The 20,119-nt window shown below is 62.7% G+C and overlaps 3 protein-coding genes across 8 annotated transcripts; 1 reads left to right on the forward strand and 2 right to left on the reverse strand.

Moving 5' to 3' along the window:
- Positions 1–301: 301 nt before the first annotated feature.
- Positions 302–12,948, reverse strand: PLEKHN1 (pleckstrin homology domain containing N1). Of its 5 annotated transcripts, XR_007154406.1 has the most exons (17): positions 12,721–12,948; positions 12,509–12,608; positions 9,611–9,757; positions 9,427–9,507; positions 9,231–9,303; positions 8,761–8,888; positions 8,548–8,679; positions 8,260–8,340; positions 7,406–7,481; positions 7,140–7,288; positions 6,866–7,015; positions 6,503–6,643; positions 6,192–6,332; positions 5,827–6,036; positions 5,505–5,553; positions 3,306–5,414; positions 302–3,089 (listed from the first exon to the last, which is right to left on the reverse strand). XR_007154406.1 is itself a non-coding variant. In XM_047868789.1 (16 exons), exons 1-16 carry the CDS (start codon positions 12,801–12,803, stop codon positions 5,299–5,301), a joined length of 1,857 nt encoding a protein of 618 aa, XP_047724745.1. In that variant the 5' UTR covers positions 12,804–12,948; the 3' UTR covers positions 302–5,298. The 5 variants fall into 5 exon arrangements, 4 of the variants coding, with proteins under 4 accessions (XP_047724745.1, XP_047724746.1, XP_047724748.1 ...); XM_047868789.1 differs by having other exon boundaries at positions 302–5,414; XM_047868790.1 differs by lacking the exon at positions 8,548–8,679 and having other exon boundaries at positions 302–5,414; positions 12,721–12,880.
- On the forward strand, positions 644–4,752 carry PERM1 (PPARGC1 and ESRR induced regulator, muscle 1). Its single transcript, XM_047868788.1, has 3 exons — positions 644–2,645; positions 3,284–3,409; positions 3,648–4,752. Exons 1-3 carry the CDS (start codon positions 644–646, stop codon positions 3,761–3,763), a joined length of 2,244 nt encoding a protein of 747 aa, XP_047724744.1. The 3' UTR covers positions 3,764–4,752.
- Positions 12,350–19,745, reverse strand: KLHL17 (kelch like family member 17). Of its 2 annotated transcripts, XR_007154407.1 has the most exons (13): positions 19,525–19,745; positions 18,371–18,630; positions 18,162–18,283; positions 17,788–18,009; positions 17,181–17,297; positions 16,759–16,972; positions 16,295–16,439; positions 16,043–16,210; positions 15,531–15,619; positions 15,346–15,419; positions 14,969–15,150; positions 13,744–14,618; positions 12,350–12,360 (listed from the first exon to the last, which is right to left on the reverse strand). XR_007154407.1 is itself a non-coding variant. In XM_047868793.1 (12 exons), exons 1-12 carry the CDS (start codon positions 19,632–19,634, stop codon positions 14,390–14,392), a joined length of 1,932 nt encoding a protein of 643 aa, XP_047724749.1. In that variant the 5' UTR covers positions 19,635–19,745; the 3' UTR covers positions 13,283–14,389. The 2 variants fall into 2 exon arrangements, 1 of the variants encoding a protein (XP_047724749.1); XM_047868793.1 differs by lacking the exon at positions 12,350–12,360 and having other exon boundaries at positions 13,283–14,618.
- Positions 19,746–20,119: the final 374 nt, after the last annotated feature.

Raw genomic sequence — 20,119 nt, forward strand, 5'->3', positions numbered from 1 at the left:
AGCCAAGGATGGTGGAAGGTCATCCCCAAAGGCTGGTCGCTTGCTGGACGCTGCCACCCCTCCTCCATGGCCAGCTGCCACCGTGGGCCCGTGGGGACAGGCCAGAGTTGACCATCCCCCACGTGAACTGACTCCCAGTGAGTGACCCTTGAAATGGGTTTTGCTGTATGAAGTTTACTTTGGTACCTATCGTTCTGCAGGAAAGTTGGAGAAAGTGAGGCTGACCTAGCTGCACAGAAAATGCTCAAAGATGTGACGTAAACCACTTCTGGGGACAAAAATTCAAACACAAGGAACCCTATTTTCTTAGTGTGCCTCACTATTTGATTTGCAGAATGTAACATATGTCATTACACGGTTATTATCAGGGGTCAGTTTGGAAGCAGGCAAAGCGGGAGCCGCGCGTTCTCTAACTCGGAGGAAAGGTCGGGTTTGACAGCGGCTCAGCTTCCCTCCGGGTTCCCTTTTCTGCTCTCTTGCAGGACATAGATGGAGTGCCGGCCCCCGAGCCGAGGAGGTGGGGGGCACCCCGGGGACTGGGCAGGGTGGTGGCAGCGTATGCTGGCCTGTGTCCGGGGCCTGGGTCCGTGAAGATCCCACCTAGCCTCAGGCTGTGCTGCTCAGGCGCCTCTGCCGACCCGAAATGGAAAACTTCCAGTACAGCATCCAGCTGAGTGACCAGGACTGGGCCGAGTTTGCAGCCACGACTGAAGAGTGTGGCCTCCCGCAGGCCAGCCTGGCCTCTGCGGATGAGCTCTTGTCCAGTGACATTGACCAAGGGGACAGCAGTGGCCACAGTCCCCCTGGGCCTCCACCCCTCCTCGAGGGGCAGCCGGCTGCTGGGGGGAGGGGCTGGCCTGGTTTCAAGAAGGAGGACAAGGCCGCCGCCCGGCCACTGGTCAGCAGGTCTTGGCGTGAGCCTGTCTTGGCCCTGGGGGCTGATCCGCAGATGCCCGGCACGTCCGCACAGTCAGAAGCTTTGCCGTCCCTCGCATCTGACGCCGCCCCTCTAGGTCACAGCTCGTCGCTCCCAGGGCCAGCGTCTTCCAGAGACGAGATGCAGAGACTTCTGCAGGGGCCGGCCCCCCAGGACCCTGATCCTAGTCCCCCTGGTGAGTCTCCTCAGAGCCCCGAGTCTCCCGGCTGCACCACTGCTCCCCAGAGGCCCCCCGGCACTCCTGGAGCCGCGCCACGCAGCCCTGGCCGAAAGAAGAGGCACGCGGCCGGAGCCAAGGGGGGCCGGTGCTCGAATACTCCGGGCTCTGCTCCCACCCACCTGGGCTCCCTGCTGCCTGCTGAGGCCAGGCCCAAGGAGGACCTTGGTCTGGCTGGGTCCAGGGGGAAGGGTCTCTCGGCTGGAACAGCAGAGCAGACACCAGGAACCAGGCAGAATGGACTGAGTCCAGAGTCTGCAGGAGCGCCTGCGCAGATGACCAAGCAAGGGACAGATTTGGGTCTGTCTACACCAGTCCCTACGACCGAGCAAGGTACAGACCCACTCAGAATGACCCCCAGAGCCGAGCCACACACCGCGTCCACACCTGCCCAGGAGACTCATCCAGATATCTCTGAAGCTAAGTCAGATGTGGCTCCGTCTACACTCGCCTCCAAGCTTCAACCTGACATGGCTCTGTCTACACCTGCCCCCAAGTCTAGACTGGACATGGACCTACCTGTGGTGGGCCCAGTGGTTAAGCCAGAGGTGGACTCATCTACACTTGCTCTGCCTCACCTTGTTTCCAAGACCCGATCCGATGCAGGTGTGTCTACACCTGCTCCCCTTCCCCGGGCTGGGCCTGACTTCGTGGAGGTGGAGGCTGCCCCAATGGCCAGGCTGTGTTTGAGCTCTGTTGTGTCTCCAGGAGGACACCAACAGAAACCCAGAGGGGAGCCTTCAGCAGGTGCCCCTGGACATCACTCGGGGGAGCCCCCCCCACCAGGCTCTGTTCAAGCACCCAAGAAGAAGAGAGTGCGATTTTCCATGGCCGTGCCCAGCCCCAAGGAGCCAGGTTTGGGAGAAACCTCAGGCCCACCCTCACCAGCCACAGCCCGGCCCGCGCCTCCCAGGACAGCAGCCGGGGGCCGAGACAGGCCTGGAGGCTGGGATGCCGTGGCAGTCGGGCCCCGGTCCCCCCAGCCTCGGATCCTCAAACACTTGCCTTCCCCTCCCCCCTCTGCCTCTGTGGGGTCTAGGCCCAGGAGCAGCTTTGCAGTGACCCTCCCAGAGGCCTACGAGTTCTTTTTTTGTGACACTATTGAGGAGGAGGATAAAGATGCCGTGGAGGCGGCAGAAGCTGACCAGGCGCTGGCCGGAGTACAGTGGCCGGACACGTGCGAGTTCTTCTTCCAGGACCGCCGAGCCCAGAGGTCAGGGCACTGGGGGGGCCACTCCATGGCCCACCCCCCACAAGCTGAGCCTGTGCCAGCCTGTCCGCCTGGAGACCCCATGCCCATCTCCATCCCCGAGGCCTATGAACACTTCCTTGGGGAGGACGTGTCGGGGGGCGTGCTAGAGCTGGCTGCCCTTCTCCAGCTGCAGGCCACAGAGCCTCCCGGGTCGGTCCCCTGGGGAGTGGGGTCTGGAACCTCACCAGAGCCTAGCCCAGTCACAGCAGAGCAGCTCAGCCTGGCAGTCAGGCAAGCAGGTGAGTGTCGCGTGGGCCCCGGGGCTGTCCAGGTCCTGGGAACGTACTGTCCAGAGAGTTCAGCCAAGCAGGTGAGTGTCGCGTGGGCCCCGGGGCTGTCCAGGTCCCGAGAACGCACTGTCCAGAGAGCTCAGCCAGGAGGGCTGCTGGGGAGGGGCAGGCTAGGACCCCGGGTCATGAGCCCTTAGGGGGGCCTTAGGGATGATCCGGGAAGGATGGACCAGCTGCTGGCCATCCCAGGACACAGTCCAGGTGGGGTGGATGAGGCCAGACACCACGGCCACTCGGGAACTTGTCTCTGCACTGACCGTCATTCTGTATCCGGGCCCAGATGACAGCAGTGCCCTGCCCCCGGCCTCTAGCACAGTAGACACCGGGACAGCTCACGCTCAGGCCTTGCTGCCTGCTGGGTCGGGCACTCAATAGACTTTCTCTCACATTTCCCTGCAAGATATTTTACAAACCAGGAAATGGTACCCCAGCGGCAAATCCTGCTGAGGTCAGCTTGACTCAGCTGTGCCACACACTACCCTGTGTCTTGGGACGGGGTACTACACGGAAGAAGTGACTCAGATAGCGGGTCTGGGACAGACGAGCCTGGGTGGAGCCGGAGCACAGAGCATGCTTCTTTTCCCTAGGAGAGCCCCGGGAGCCTCTCACCTCGTTTACCTTCAGCCAGAACGACATGTGCCTGGTGTTCGTAGCCTTTGCCACCTGGGCTGTGAGAACGTCAGATCTGCACACCCCAGACGCCTGGAAAACAGGTTCGGGGGCCCTGGGGGAGGAGTGGGCTGGTGCCCAGGATGACAGCTGGTGTCCAGTCTCAGCTGCCGGGCCACCAGGGATGAGGGGTGCGTGGAGAGGCACAGATTTCTCCCCGACCCACCCCTAGTTCCGCTGGCCTCCTCCTGCCCTTTGAGGGCCAGGCCGTGTGGACAGAAGACAGTGGCCAGACTGGAAGGCAGCCGGCACTCAGGAGGCTCTCTCGTGCTTCTCTTGCAGTCTTGTTGGCCAACATCGGTACCATCTCCGCCATCCACTACTTCCGCCGGCACGTGGGGCAGGGGCGCCGCAGCCGCAGGCCCGGCCGCAGCCGCAGCCCCAGCCCCAGCTGGTAGGATCCAGGCTTGGTCCAGGAAGACACAGGACAAAGAAGTGGCCCCAGGGGCTCAGGACGAGGTGCCGCCTCAGGTCTTGCCCTTTGATCCCTGTGTCCTATGGCATCTAGGAAGGAGCCAGTGTCCTCGGTCCTGGCTCCCTTGGATTCCACCCAAAGGTCTAGCCAGTGGCTGAGGCCAAGGCTGTGCTCCACACCTGGAAAGAGGGAGATTCTGGAAGGCTGGGTGGGCAGGGCTGAGCAAGGAGCTGGTTAGTAAGGTGGCCAGATTAGCAAATAAAAACATAGGGTGTCTGGTGAAACTTGCATTTCAGACATGCAGTATTGGAGATTGTACTAAATTACGCGTGGCTTATCTGAAATCAAATTTAACGGGGTGTCCTATGTTTCATTTGGTGAGCTGGGGTGAGAAGCAGGACAAAGTGTTGGAAACTAGAAGGTGTCAGTGCAGCAGCAAGGCTGCAGCTGGAAATCCGGGCAGGGGGCAAGGGCGAGGAGACTGGGTGGCCTTCAGGTGGAGCCCCCTCCAGATAGTCCCAGAGACTATCTGCCCTGTTTACAAGCGGACTGGGGTAGTGAAAACCTCTGAGGCCTCTTTGACCCCTGAACCCCAGGGGCGTGTGGCCAAGGCCTTCTGGGCTCCTGAGACCGTGAGCAGGAACCCACAGGGGCCTATGGGAGGGCGGTCCTAGCAGGGTGAGGGTCTGTAGGGCAGAGGCTGGAGCCCCTCCTGTGGGGAACCCTGGACGAGGTACAGGGGCAGAATATGGTGGTGTCAGGTAAAGGGACTGAACATTTGGGGTCGTCCCGGGGCTTTGAGGAGCCAGAGATGGGGCAGGAACGCGGGTGGGAGGCTGGTGGCGGCAAAGCAACGGAGGCTACCAAGCTGGGTGCCGGGTCGGCGTGCGCACAGGGTCCCCAGGACAGGGGACTTCTGGCTGCTGAGTGGAAAACGCGGGGACACGCAGCACAAATACAATCTTCATCTTTCTTGTTTAGTCTCTTGTCAGTTTCTCCCAGCCGGCCGCGGTGCACTCACATTTGCCCGGAACACCCTCCTGCCTCTGCTTGTGACGTCTCAGACTTCGCTGACCTCCTACCCTTGTGCTCTCTGACCTCACGTGCTCTGACCCCCACTACTCTTTCTCAGCCCTCTGGCCTTCACACCTACGCTGTTCTCCCACCCCCAGGTAAAGCCTGCACCAAGTGGCCTCCCCGTGTCTTCCCTGGAGGAATGGTTCAAGTTTGGTCCCTCCATGCATCCTGCTCTGATCTGTGTCTGACCTGAGCAGTGTCACCAGGCCATCTTCGGTATGAGGCCCTCTGCCTGGCCCCTCCAGAGCCCAGGGAAACTCAGAGTTCTGGAGACCCCTGCACCCTGCTGGGGTCAGACACTGACTCAGCCTTCAATGGCGTTCAGGTATTGGATGCTGGTCAGCCCGTGGCCCTACAAAGAAAGACCCAGCTCTGCTGCAGACCCCCACTCCCGGGTTAATGCTGGCGGGTAGTCCCAAGAACCAGCCGGCCCAGGGGCCATCAGATCCACTGGATGAGCCCCCCACCAGCCTCAGGTGCTCCGCGGGGCCAGCGCTTGTGGGAAGGAGATGAAGCTTTGTCCCAGATGTTGTCATAGCTCCTGAGGGGATGGCCACCTGGGGGGGGGGGGGGGGACAGAGATGCATGTGCCTTCAGGAAGCAACACCCAGAGCTCCCCTCAGAAAGAGGCAAGGGCCTTCACTCACCTGAGGGAGGCAGCAGGGGGTCGGGTGAGACTTCTCTCACAGGGGAGACCTGGGGACCCCAACCACAAGTCTGAGATCTGAGCCCCGGGGGAGGACGCTTGGAGACCAGCCCACGAATCTGCCAGATCCCACCCCTACCTTTTCCTCCCGCATCTACCCTTCCTACAGCCTCCCCCCAGCCTGCTGCTGCTTCCGGTGTCCTTGACCTGCCATATCTTCCCTGTTTCCGTCTGTCCTGCTCCCCCAGGGTCCCCGAGGCCACACACTGTTTCCACCTCCCCGCAGAACCCTTTGCCTAGCAGGGGTGGGTGCTGCTACTCACATGCTGAGGGGAGTCTGGGGGTGGTGGACCCTGGCCCTGGACAGAGCCTCGGTGCCGCTGAGAGGCTCGCGGCTGCAGGGCTCCCTCCTTGGAGAGCAAGTGGGGACCGGAGAGCCCAGAGCTGGGGTCAGAGACAGGCACAGACACAGGGACCGAGGGGAATGCGCTCGAGGACTCAGGTCCAAGTGAGCTCTGCATCGCGCTGAGGAACTGCAAGAAAGGGGTGGTGACCTGAGGCTCTGGACCAGAGCCTCGGTGGAGCTGAGGGATCCCTGTCCCCGAAATGCCTTGGCCTCTCATCGTGGCTGAGTGGACCTCAGCCTGTGGACACATCCGGCCCTTTCCGTCCCCCACAGGGAACTGACCTCATCCAGGCCCTGGACAGCTGCGATCTTGTGGTAGGAGGTAGCAGGTGGTGTGTAGGGATCAGCGTAGAGCGGGGACCGTGGGGCCTCTGGAGGCCGGTCTCGGGCCTCGGGGTTGCCCTCCGGGCTGTGCTTGCTCAGCTGCAGGCAAGAGGCAAGAGGGACAGGTTTCCTGACGAGGAGGTGGCCCGAGTCCTCCCTTCTCTGAGCAAGAAGGCCTCTAGGTGGCTCCAGGGCCACCCGGGCCTGAGAAATGGAGGCCAGGGAGGTGAAGGGTGGGATGGAGAACTGGGTCAGCGTGCTGGGCTCACCTTGGTCAGGTCCAAAAGCAACGAGGTGGCCAGGCCGGGCCCCTCGGCCCGGGCCTTGTTCCTGGGTGACCGACTGCTGCTGCTCCGTCTCGGCTCTGCCCTCTGCCTGCTGGTGCCGGTGCCGCCAGGGTGGGCCTGGTCCTGGGGGGACCAAAGACCTTCCAGAAGGTTGCCTAGGGCCCCGACCCACTCAACCCCATGAGGCTGCACAAAGTTCCCTTCAGTCTGAGTCTCCTCCCCCCGGGGAACTAGGGTCCTGCTTGAAACGGGGTGCCATGGGGGTCCAGGTTCCCCAACACAAACTGTCCTCGTGACTCCCTGCCCCCTTCTTCTGCCTATCCCTCCCCACTCCCAGATGCTCACGGGCACAGGCTGGGCGGGGCAGCCTGTGGTGGACGGCACTGAGGATTCAGGGAGAGAGTGGCTGGTGTGCGTGGACGGGGGTGCTGGGCACCCTGAGCCCCAGCTGGTTCGTCCATCTGAGGAGAGTGAGCCTCGGCCACCACCCAGGACCTGGACACCAGGGGGCAGGCAGAGGGGAGGTGAGACACATAGCAGGACCCCTCTCCCTCCCCACCCCCCCTTCTGCCCAGAACCTGAGAGGTGGGTGCAGCATCTGTCCTCGCTGGCCCCTCACCTGTGTGGACACCCGCAGCCCTGGGAAGCTCTCAGGGCCGGGCGGTGGGGGAGCTCCGTCCCCACGGGAGACCGTCTGCAGGCAGAGCAGCCAGCGGCTGTAGTCCTCGTAGCTGGCACACAGCACGCGAATGGTGTTGATGAGACGGCCTAGCACACAGACACTGTGAGGGGGCCTGGCAACAGAAGCCCCCTGCAAGGCCCCACTGAAGAGCTGGGGCACCCGGGAGGCCCGTGCCCGCCCTCCCAGCCCAGGCCTCCACCCACCTTCGACGAGGAAAGAGCGGATCTGCGTCTCCTTCTCCTCCAGGTTGATGTGGATGGCGCTGAGTGGGAGCTCCCCCTGTGGGGGCGGTGACGAAAGACGGAGCCCCAGTCTGGGGTGGGTGCAACCCCCGTGCCTCTGCCTGGGCCCATAGTTCTGTCTCACCCTCCAGAGCCGGGCTGGGCCCTCAGAGCACAGGCAGAGGGCAAGGCAGGCTGCGGCTGACATCCCCGAGGGAGGTCAGTGCTCCCCGTCTCTCCTGAGGGATACCTTTACCCCTGGACTCTGGGTAGGGCCTCCATCAGCCAATGGCAGGCACAGATGGATGCTTCTGGGGACTGGTCCCCTGGGTCACCTATTAAGACCGGGGGTAGGGTGGGAGGGATCATGCAGGAGACCCCTGTACGTTCCTCAGTGACTGAGGGTAAAAGGTTACTGTGATACACGTGACAGACACACTCCAGCTCGAGAGGACCCTCACACACACACACACACACACACACACACACACACTGGAAAATGTCCGCTCGGAGGTATAGGCCCCTCTCAGAGATACTGGGGGCCAACACAAGAGTGCCTCCCGGGAGGGGTTCCGTCCCCATGCACCCTGCCTCGGTGACGGTCCTGCTGGTGGTGGAGGATGCTCTGGCATAATAAGGGGTCCTACGCAGGGGTCCCTCCTTAGCCACATCACAGCTGAGAACAGACTGACCAGGGCAGCGGGCCAGGTGGGTGGGGCCAGCACACTCTGTCCCAACAGGCCCCGAAATACAGGTTCCTCCGGAGCCACTGCCCTCTCCCACCCCCACACACAGGGTGTCTCCCTGGGGCAGGTCCACGGTGGGGAGGGACCCACCTTAAAGCAAAGCCCATCTGCTTCCTCAGAGAAAATGGCCAGGGATGTCGGGTACAGGACCAAGAGCCGGTCCCACTGTTCCTGCAAGGGAGTCAAAGGCAGAGGGGGGGCTCGACCAGTGTGTGCGAGGGCCTGGACCCCGTTCCTCACCCCTCCCCCATCTTTTGTCCCCTCCTCCATTCCCCCTCCCATCCGTCCTGTGCCCCCATGTCTTCATCCCTGTGGCCCCATCTCCTGTCACCCCTGGGCCCCCCCGCCTCGCACTGGGCCCCCCCGCCTCGCACGCACCTGTGAGGGCAGATGCTGCAGCTTGACCCTCGAGGCACAGATGGCACTACCCACCATCTGACGCCCCGATGCTGTCCGCAGCCGGGTCAGTCTGCGCTGCAGAGTCCAGGGCAGCTCGTCCTCAGGGAGGCCCTAGTGGAGGGGGGTCAGGGGCAGGCAGAGGGTGTGGGCGCAGGGGAGAAGGAAAGGGGGGTGGGGGTTCCTGGCACTCACCTGCGGGGGCGATGAGTGGCAGTGCTGCAGCCCTCCCACGAGGGCCATCTGCTTTTCCAGGTGGTACAGCCAGCGGCCCAGCTCAGCCTGGCTGGAGCAGAGCACGAGAAGGGGAGCAGGCAGCGGGCCTGGGGGTGGAGGAGTGGAGTGGGCTGGGCCAGCAGCCCACAGGAAAGGCCCTGCCCAAGGGATCCGTGGGCACCCCAAGGCCTGGGACAGGAGGAGCCTGTGACACCATCTGGGACCATCGGCCACTCACAGGGCCACGTTCACAGCCCTGGAGGTCCCCTACCCGCTACCTTGCACCCCTGCCCAGCGAACGCTCATGGGCACACTGGAGGAAAAGCCAGGATCCCCCAGTGCACTCAGGGTCCCTCCATTGTTCTGAAGCTCAGCCAGACTGAGGTCCCTGAGCAGCCCCAGCTAGAGGTCCCTCCTGGGGGCCAGGCCCACTCACGCCCCCCACACACCTGTGATCTGGAAGGCATGCTCTCTGGATCCCTCGAGCGGGCAGACACTCAGCTCCATCAGTGGTAACAGCCCCTGCCAGAGCACGTGGGGGAGAGGAGGGCTGGGGGACCCCTAGCGGGACGTGGATACCCACCTCCCAGGAGGCTGCTCTCTTCCTCTACCCCTAGCCTCTGCCCTTTGCCTGTTTCCCCGCACCTGGAAGGTGAGTCCTTTGGAACCATGGGCCTGGAAGTACAGGTAAGAGGGGAACAGCTCCAGGAAGCAGTCGCTGATGTCCTGGGGGAGAGCAGGGCTGCCGGTGTGACGGGCTGGGGGTCAGCCCCCAGGCTGGTACCCGAGCACCCCTGCCCCCTCCCCGCTCGGCCCGGCCTGGCCCCACCTGGCTGTGCTGGAATCGCAGCTGGACCTTGGCATAGTGTATAACCTTGCCCAGATTCCGCACAGGCACCCTCCGCCGCCCCTTCTTGAACACACTCAGGAACGGCTGCTCTAGATTTTCTCGCTGGCTCTCCAAATCTGGGATGTCCTGCGGGGAGCAGAGCTCAGGGGAGGGGGCCTGACCTGGGACCAGCTGCCCCGCCCATACACACCCCTACAGTCACACAATACAAAGGTTAGGAACACACACACGCACACACACCATCGCTCATAGGTACAGAACCGTATACACACTCACAGCTTCTTAACGTGGAAATAGTGGGAAGATACACACACGAGCGAACACTGCCTGCCAGTCATAAAATCACATGGCCCAGTGGCAGAGCCAGCGAAGTCTGAACTCAGCGGAGATCCAACCCTCATTTTAGGCATTTCCTCAGCTGCGTACCCTTGTGTCAGTTACTCAGCCTCCAAAGACTTGTCGGTCAGAGGGGTTTGGGGGCATCTGACGGAGACGGTGCTCGAAACACTCCCATGCTTGTAGTGTTGGCTGTAAATATTTAATACCCGGTTCTACAAAGTGGGGGAGGCGATTTCGATGTAAATACTCCCACCATGGCCCATTTCAAACTACCAGCATGTCAGTGACTGGGGAGCTGGAAAAAGATGCATCAGATCAGCCCTTGAGAGTCTGTGCCGACAGCTTTGGCACACCACGGCGGGCCCCTTAACCTCACCCACAGAGAAGCCCAAGGTCCTGGAAATGGCTCAAAGGGTCCTCTGTGATCTGCCCCCTCCTCTAGTCCTGTTCTCTCATATCAGGCACAGGCTGCCTCAGGGCCTTTGTACTTGCTGTCCCTCTGCCTGGACTACTCAGGCCAACTCTCTTCTCACCCATCAGGACTTGGCTCAGATATCACCTTCTCTAGGAGATCCCTTCTGGGTAACTTTGTAACCTTCCCCGATCCCTCTGCACACCTTTCCTCCTTTACTTTTCTCCTTAACGCCACCACATCTGACTTATCATATCTTTTCCTTGTTATCTGGCTCTGTCACAGGGATGGGAATATCAAGAGAATGGGGTCTTTGTCTATTTTGCCCACTGCTGTATCCCCAGGGCCTAGGCCAGGCCAGGGATGTGCTGGAGGTTCAGTGCCTGTCTGTTGAGGGGAGGGGCTGTCAGTGCCCACACACACTTAGCTGATTCTGGCACACAGGGGATCCTCTGTAGTCGGGGGGGTTAATCATCAGATTGGGAGTCGGATAGGGATGGGTGTTGACCTGACACCCTGGCTGGAAGGGCTGAGGTCTAGGGGCTCAGGGGCGAGTTGGGGCCATGCTTCATTTGGGTGCTAGCAGGGGCCGTCTCAAAGGCTGCTGAGTCCCGGCCAAGCTAAGCCACCCCTTGGGCAAGCCCAGGAATGTGAACAGGCTCACGGCTTCCTGGCCTCCCTGACTCTGGGTGGGGCCTCCTGTACCCACACCCAGTGTGGGGAACAGCTCAGGGATGGGACCCATGAAAATTAGGCCACGGAGCAGGAAGGGCCACACAGCTGTCCCTGTGGCCCGGGCCCAGCCTTAGGGCCCAGGGAGGAGTTAGCTCATAGCTGTGGCAAGGTTGGTTCATTTGTAGGTTCAACCTGCCTGGTCCCCTTTCCTGCTATGTCCTGGCAAAAGAGGACCACCAGGGCCACCACACCTCACGTGACTCCACCAGGGTCACATGATGTGTCCCAGGCTGGGACAGAGAGGGTCGAGGTCTGAGATGCGACCACATGGAGGGACTCCAGCCCAGCCCAGCCAGACCCTGGACAGAGTGCCCTGCCCACTTCTCTGAGGCAGCATGGTTTCTCAAGCCAGCACTTTTCCTGCGGAGAGCCCCGGGACCACAGAGGGCAAGAGAGGGGACAGGGGTGGGCTTCCCAGCCTGAGAGGAACACGTTGGAAAGGTGAGCTCTGGAAGCCCACACCAGCTGCTAGGCCTCGAAGGGGCAGTGCGAGGACAGAGGGATGCAGGGCGTGGGCCCTGGCCCAGAGTCACAAATGTTACTGCTTCTATGTCTCCCAAGAAATTGGAGGCTCATTTCCCTTACGTGCCGGGGTCTCTGCACATAGCAGAGCCTCACCCCTACCCAATGCTATCCAAGCTGGGGAAGAGGGCTTGGGGTCTCTCCCCACTCAGCTAATCCTTAGCCTCAAGGAGGTGGGCAGGGTGAGAGGGGGTGGAACTCAGTTCAGAGGCGGGCCTAGCACACGGGAGCCACATCCCTGCTGTGTGGCCTTGGGGGGGGGGCGGGGCACAGTGGGCTGCTGTGGAATGAGGCAGTAGTGGATGCCGAGATACCCCCCTGGGAGAAACAGGTCCAGAGTAGGTGAGAGGCTGGCTCACTGTTCACCTAAAGCCTCTTCCTCTCAGAGTAATGACAGAGGGTGGGGGTTCACAGCCACACCACCACCGTGACACCCGCGCCCACGCGGCGACATAGATACATGCGCTTGGTCCATCTCGAATATGCCTGGACATGCTGTCCCTCGCCCAAGTCCTGGGGGTGGGCAGACACCACAGGTACGGTTCCGAGTGGACAGCCTGACCTTGGGGCCCCCTCCCGCGTAGCAGAGAGACTCCTGGAGGCCCCGCCTGTGGCCCGCCCCTGCCCGGTGCTCCCTCGCCCCACTGACTCAGTGTCTCTCAGTTTCGCTCTCCACTCAGACTTTCGGCCGCATGAGCTCCCTAGGGTGGGGCAGCGTCTGCTTCCTCACCTCACTCGGGATCTGACTCCCCCCAGGCTGAGGGGGTAAGACCCTGGGCTGAGCGAAGATAGGACAGGCACACACAGCCACACGGAGACCACCGCCACCGCACCCCTGTGAGCTGGGACACGCCCACCCGCCTGCTCACCGTCCCAGGGACGTAGTAGAAGATCTTGTCAGCAGTGGTGTCCCCGTCAGGACCGGCCTCGGTGCCAAACAGGCCAGCCAGCTTCCTTGCGCCATCCTCTCTGGGGACAAGTGAAGTGGGGCTCACAGCCTGGCCCCAGAGGCAGACTGAGGGACACCCTGTGACCTAGTGGCCGAGGCTGAGCTACCCCCCCCCACCCCCCCCGCCCTCACCTATTTCCCTTCAGCGAGGGCTTTCTGGAGAAGGAGGCCCGGAGCCTCCTAGGGGCCTGAGGGACGCAGTGGCTGTTCCCCATGGGCGGCGGTAGTGGCGTGCCCCAGTGGAACAGGTCGACTGGTCTGTGTCCCTCGGTACTGAGCCTCACGTCCCGCCTCCCAGGCGGGGCTCTGGGAAGTCTTGCCCTATACCTAAGGGCCGGACGAGGGTGGAGCCTTTCTGGGAGGGACCCACCCTTCCCTGGGCCCAAGCCTTTCAGCTCTCTGACCTGGTCCTCCACACACACAGGCTAGGCTGGAGTTGGGGTGGGGGTAGGGGTGTGGGGGGTGGGAAGAGTCTTCTCCTGGGGTCCAGCCAAGAGCACCCATCTTGGCCTCCAGTCTGTACAGCAGTCGCCTCAAAGGCCTGGTTTATGAGTATGTGGCCTGCCAACACTCGGGTTGGGGTTGCCTGGGGCTGGAGCTCCGTGAGCCCAAGGATCCCCCCCCCTCCCCTGCCTGATACAACCCCTCCCCACTGAGAGCACACATCCTGTTTCCACCCAAATGCCATTGAGTCACCACTGACTAAGGGGGTGTGTGCTTACTCCCGGCTGCTGAAACAGGAGTGTGCAACTTTAGGGAAGGGGAAGCCAGGACCCTCCCCCAACCTCTCGGTCCCTGGCCAATGCCCAGAAGGGAGGCCACAAACCTCCTGGGTGTCCCCAGGACCATCACGGTGAGGCAGGGGTAATGCTGTGTACACCCACCCCCCTCTCCAGAGCCTGGGATGATGAGATGGGACCATGAAGGCCTCTCCGGACCGTGCTGACAGCAAACCACACTCCTGGCCGGGTGCTTGTCCACAACATCACCTCCCTGTCCCACCTGGATGTGACGATGCTGCCTCAAAGCCCCCAGCTGCCAGCGCAGAGCCTCACCCAGCCGCACGCCTGTCCCCGCGCCCTGCCGGTCATTCCAGGCAGGACCCCAAAGGGTGGAGATGTACACTCAGCCTCAAGCCCCCAGAGCCCAAGAAACATGTTTATTGTTCAAGTTGGCTCATATTGCTGTGTGGGGTCTGTGGCACGCTTGTGCTCAGCTCAGTGCAGGATCCAGAGAAGACACCATGCCCACGAGAAGGAAGCCTGCTGCTTCATGACTTCCTTGGGAGTGTGCCTGGCTGGGCATGGTAGGGGTGGTGTGCAAAGCCCAGGCTGGAAGGGTCTGCACCTGCGCAGAAAGCCCCCACCCCACTAACCCTGGCCTGCTGCTCTGCATCTGCCCCTCAGTCCATCTAGGTCTGCAGAGTCTGAGTTCACCCCTGACCCATCTCTCCCTGGTGCCCCCAGTGGGGCCGCAGGACTCAGGGGAAGGCAGCTTGGTCCCAGAGACACAGGACACTTCAAGGGGAAACTGTAAACTGGTGGGTGCTGCGCTGCTCATCGATCAATAAACAATGAATAAACCAACCATTAAGTAAATAAACGGTACACACACAAACACTGAGGAACGAACACAGAAATGGACAGCCTCGACGCAGAGAGACAGGGACACACAGGGCAGGACTTTCCCGGTGGGGGTCGAGCACCCCGCCCCCGACACACGAGGCGCTGGGGCCACCCCTTGGGGCTTAAGGCATGTGGGAGGCCGCGGGGCTGGGTCTCTGTGCAGTCCGCGCGGCGGCTCAGAGGCTGGTGGACGACACGGACAGCGTGGGTGAAGAGGGCGGCGGGAAGTTGAGCAGCTCGAGCACCGCCGCGCCCACGCTGCTGCGCCGCGTGAACATGCAGGACGCGGCCACCCACTTGTTGGTCCTCGGGTTATACTTCTCGATGGAGTTGAGGCTGGAGCTGCCATCGTTGCCCCCCACCGCGTACAGCCAGCCGTCCATGGCCACTAGGTCGTGGGTGCTCCTAGAGGCGTGGGGGTGGGGTCGGGGTGGTGAGCCTTGGGGGTGGGGCCAGGGAGGAGCTTCTGGGGGCGGGGCCAGGGGTGGAGCTTCTGGGGGCGGGGCCAGGAAGGCGCTTCTGGGGGCGGGACGGGGGGGCGGGGAGAAGCCTCTGGGGGCGGGACCAGGGGCGGAACTTCTGGGGGCAGGGCCAGGGGAGGAGCCTCTGGGGGCGGGGACCTGGAGCTGGGGTGGGGGGGTTACAGATGGGAGGGGTTGGCACACCCCACAGGGGTGAGGCCCTAAGACCTATCTGCCAGGCGCTGGTAGGTGGTGGTGACGACCCCCCGGGCTGTGGAGGAGGGGCGAGCGCACCTTCGGATGTTCATGGGTGCTACACTCTCCCAGGCACCCGCCTTAGGGCTGTATCTCTCCACAGAGTTGAGGCAGCTGGTGCCATCATTGCCGCCGGCCACGTAGAGAGCCCCCTCCAGCACGGCCACCCCTGCTGAGCTTCGTCGGCTCAACATGGAAGCCACGGGGGTCCACGCGTTTACCTGTGGTTGAGGAAAGTGGCTGGGGGCAGACCCACCACAAGCCTCCCTTCTCCACAGCGCAGACCCCTACTCCGGGGCAGGGTATCTGTGCGAAAGGGATGGGACGCAGAGGGTTGACCCTCTGGGTGACATGGGTGACCAGAGTGATGACCTCAAATAGCTCTTAGAAAGGGAAATCAATGTGAGGGTTCGTACCTGGGGCTCATACTTCTCCACAGTTGCCAGGTGCGATGAGCTGTCGTAACCACCCACCGCGTACAGGTTCCCATCTGCAGAGAGTCAACATACCCACGGCGTGCTTGCTACATGTGGGGTCCTCAGGGTGGGGGCAGGTAGGGGTGGGGGTGCGGGCACTACACAAAGCAGGCTCTGTCACCCACCAAGCATGGCCACACGCACGTATCGCCTCCGGGTGCTCATGGCAGCGATGGACGTCCATGTTCCCGTCAGAGGGTCATAGCGCTCAGCACTGTGGACACCAGGTCTGCTACTGACCTTGAGCAGTGGCAGAAAGGCTGCCCTGGTTCCAGGACCTGCCCTCCCCTACGGAATGACTACAGTCCCATGCTGGGCAGTCACAGAGACTGACCCCAGAATCCCACTGCAGCAAGAAACAGGCCTTCTGGGTGGGCATGAGCCACTGGCTGGCTGCCTGAAAGACCCTGGGCAAGTGTCCACATGGGCCCAGCCCCCGGGCTGCTGGGAAGAACTTGAGAGGAAAAGAAAGGGCAGCTGGGCTGGTGCGGATGGAGAAGCCCAGGGCACCGGGTGACTCGAGTCAGGTGGGATCCCTCTTTGCTCCCCTCAGGCATGACTTCTGCAATCCTGATGCGGCCACACCTACAGCCAAACCAACCCCAAGAGGCCACCCGGCCCCGACCCCGGCCACTACCTGTTGAGGCAGGAGGCCCCATCGTAGCCACCAGCTGCATACAGGAGCCCATGCAGGGCGGCCACACCCAGGCAGCTGCGCCTTGTGCCCATGGACACCTCAGGCTGCCAGGTGTTGGTCACGGGGTCGTACGACTCTACGGTGGCCAGGTCTGAAGTCCCATCGTAACTAGGGGAGGGGTCCGTTGCCGGTCAGGATTGGCCCAGCGGGTATATGCTGAGCCCCTGACCCCAGACCAGCCTCCGCACTTACCCACCCACGGCATACAGCCGGTTCCCAACTGCTGCCACGCCCACCCGGGCCCGGCGCGTGGACATGGAGGCCACCACGTGCCAGCGGTCAGTGCGTGTGTCGTATGCTTCACAGTCCCCATGGATGGCGAACAGGCTCCCTCCACCTAGGGATGGGGAGGTGACAGGGCAGGACAAGGGGCCCCAGGGAGGCAATGGGCTGGGGGTCTCTAGCATAGGTCAAGGTCAAGAGTATGGGGGCTCGAAGGGTGGGTGGGGGTGGGGATTGGTGAGCGGGTCACACCACTCGGGGTCCTCCGCAGGCTGACAAGAGGAGCCGGTGTGGGGTGGGTGCAGGATGTGACCAATATAACGTGGGGTAGGCTTGCGCTGGCTTACAGATAGAAGGCATAGGTCAGGGATGGGAGGGGAGAAGGAGGTGATGTGGGGGGCCCGGAAACCAGGGGACACGATAGGTGAACATACCCACAGCAAAGAGCACAGGGCCAGCGCCCTCACAGCGCCGGGGCCGCGTACGGCTGGTGCCCAGAACGCCCCTCTGCTCAGGCAGCAGGTGGAACTTGAGGGCCTCAATGAGCAGGTCCTTGCAGTCAGGGTGGTGCCTCACCAGGCTCTCGGCATCCACATGGCCCAGCAGGAAGTCCCGGCTCAGCAGGGGCAGGCGCACACACTTCATCAGCTGGGGGGTGCAGGGGTGCCATGGTCAGGGGGCAGGCCCCAGTGAAGAGACTCACTCTCAGACACCCTGGACCCTTCCTGAAACACGTGCCTGCATCACTCCTGTGAAGGCTCTCTGGACATGGCAGAGCCCAGGTGCACCCAGGCCCTCCGCCACTGTGCAGCCCCTCCCGGGTACACTGGGCCCCCCCCCCAGGCGCTGGCCTCACCCTTGGGACATGCTGTCTCCGAGAGTCCACGTCATGCTTGACCCAGCTCAGGACGGCACGGTAGACGTCCTCCTCCGAAGGCACGTTCAGGCTGTCGCTGGAGACCAGTTCCAGCACCTGGAGGTGGGGACCCTCAGACCTGAGATCTGGGGAGGGTCTTGGGGGCCCATGGAGCCCTGAAGGTGCCTGGGAGGGAGAGTCTGATAGGGAGCCCAGAGTTCCTATGAGAAGGGGCCAAGCAAGGTCAGGAGCCACAGATTTGGTTCCTGGGGACCTAGGCCCAGAGCAGTCCTGGGGACGTGGAACCAGGGACTAGAGGTTGTAGGCAGGGATGTGGTCAGGGCAGGATGGGATCAGAAGTCAAAGGTTGAACGCTTAGGTGGGTCAGAAAATGGGGATGAGGTTGTGGGGCTTGGTCAGGGGATGGGTCGTGAGCCTGCAGCGTGGGTCAGAGGTTGGGAATAAGGGTTGGGGGCGGGGGGAGGGGGGCAAAGGGCCAGGTCTTAAGGGCCAAGATGAAGGGAGCCAGGGGTCTAAGGACGGGGTCTGGGGTCCAGGGTCTAGGGACTGGGTCAGGGTCGAGGCTGTATGCCAGCTGGCACGTTACCTGCTTTAGTGGCAACAGCATGAACTCCTCAGTCTTGGCCACATCCACGAAGTGCTGCAGCACGTACCTGTGTGCTGCCTTGAGCAGGTCACCGCAGGAGTGTGTGTCAGCAAAGCCCCGGATGCCCAGGCAGTTGGAGGGGTCGAGCTGACTCAGCAGGAACTTGCAGCAGGCGTCACGGACGCCATTCAGCTGCAGGAGGCTGGCAGCTGGGAGCAGAGTCTGTGGGGTGAGATGAGAGAGAGCCAGGGGAAGAGGGACGGAGAAACGGGACGTGAGGCACTGAGGGACAGGGAGAGGCACGAGAAGACACCGGGAGCTGAGGCACGAGGCCCAGGAGAGGTGCCGTGGGTTGTGAGATGAGGCCCCCTCACCTGTACGTTGCCCTCGCCCACGACGATCTCGGCAGTGTATGCAAACTGCACCAGCTGGTCCAAGGCCTGAGGGTCAATGTCGTGCAGCGTCACGTGCGTCTGGCGGCTCTCACTCATCTCATCTGTGGGGACAGCGGGTCAGGCCGGTCCCTGCCCTGTGAGATCTGCGGAGCCCCCCAAGTGCCCAGACTGGATGTGGTGGTACTTGCTTGTGAACATGGCGTGGAAGTAGGGGCTGCAGGAGGCTAGCACCACCTTGTGTGCTCGGATCTCCTTGGCTGCCACGTGCAGGACGATGTCACACAGGAGGCCACGCTGCCTCATGCGGCTCATGGCCACGAAGGCGTCGTGATAGTGCCGTTTGGAGTTGTGGGACACAGTGTGGCCCTCACGGCTCAGCAGCTGCATTGCACCCTCCATGGGGGCCGTGGGCCGGGCCTGCCGAGGACGCGCACGCTCTGCCTCTGGGCTGCAGGTGGGTAGTGCCAGGTCAGGGTGCACTCTGCAGGGAGTTGTCCACCCACCCCTGAAACCTCGGGCAGGGCCAGGACACCCAGGAGGTCACCCCTCCGTCCAGCAGCCCGTACCTGGCTTCCATCAAGGACCACCCTCCTCAACTTTTCCTCACATACGGGGAGCCTCCCTGGAGTCCAGCAAAACTGCCCCGTCCCTGTTCCTAGCGTGAGGTTCAGTCACGCACCTGATGTCGACTGTTGGGCCTATACGGCCTCCTCTGCTGGGACCCTCCTGGCACCACACTCCCCCCTGCCCAGGTGTACCCATAAGAACCAGGACCCCCTCTGCCTGTGACTCTCCCAAGAACCAGGCTTCCTCTGCCCTCCTTGGGACCAGGTTCTCTTCTGTCTGTGACCCGCCACCGTTCCTGTTTCCCATGAGTCCAGTGTCCTCCGCACGAGCTGGGCACACAGGACGTGCATGAAGCGAAACTGGCTAATGCTGTATGACAGCTCTGAAGAAGACCCCTATGCCCACCATCAGGCCTGACCTCACTTGACCCTCCGGAGCGGCTCCACCCGCCCCTCTCCCCCCCCCCCCCCCCCCCAACACGCATCCTGCAGACAAGCCGCCTGAGTCTAAAGAGCGCAGCCGGAATTCAAGGGCGGCGGGAGAGGACAGAGCCTCCGGGAAGCAGCCACCTCTGGACGTCCTGTCCCAGGTCTCTGTGTGCGCGATAAACGGAGGAGGAGTTGTACCCTCCACCGGCCGGCCGAGTCTGCGGGGCGCAGAGGCCGCCTCCTCCGGGCAGCCTGCCAGGGTCGGCGCGCGCCCCCTCCTTGTCTCCTTTCCGGACCCACTCAGCCCCAGGTCTGGCTTACGGTCCCCAGACCCTCGGCCCACTCACGCCGGCGGCTGCGGCGGCGGTGGCGGCGGCGGCGCCTCCGGCCCGGGCCCCGGACTGCCGTGCTCCGGGCTTTGTGTCCTGCCAGCCGGGCGCTCGCTGCGCGGCTGCATGGTCTCGGCCGCCGGACCCGCCGCGATCCGCGGAGAACGCACAGATGAACGGACGCACTGACGGCTGGAGGGCTGCTAGGCGGTGGCGGCCGGCTCAGCTTCCCTCGGTCCCGCCGCCTGCCCGCAGCCGCTGTTTCTCGGCGCCGCCCGCTCCGCCTCCCGCGCAGCCCGCGTCTTTGGGGACTGAACGAGGCACTCTAATCCTACCAAATGTCTGGGCGCTCTGCCTGCCTCCTCCTCCAGGAAGCCCCCTGGGCCCCGCCCGCCGCCTGCCTAGGAGAAGCCTCACCGACCATCATCCATCCCCGCCAATTCATTCAAGAAGCCCCGCCCCTGTTAGCATCCTGGACCCGAAGCTTGGAAGGCCCTGCTGCCCCTGGGGCCTGAGGCAGCCCAGGACCACATCCTCCCTGACCCTTTGTGACCCCACGCAGACCACTTTGCCTGTCTGGCCTTTGCTGAGTTCGCTCCATGAACCCCTACAA

This window comes from Prionailurus viverrinus, chromosome C1 (assembly GCF_022837055.1).
Source record: "Prionailurus viverrinus isolate Anna chromosome C1, UM_Priviv_1.0, whole genome shotgun sequence".
Lineage (NCBI taxonomy): Eukaryota > Metazoa > Chordata > Mammalia > Carnivora > Felidae > Prionailurus > Prionailurus viverrinus.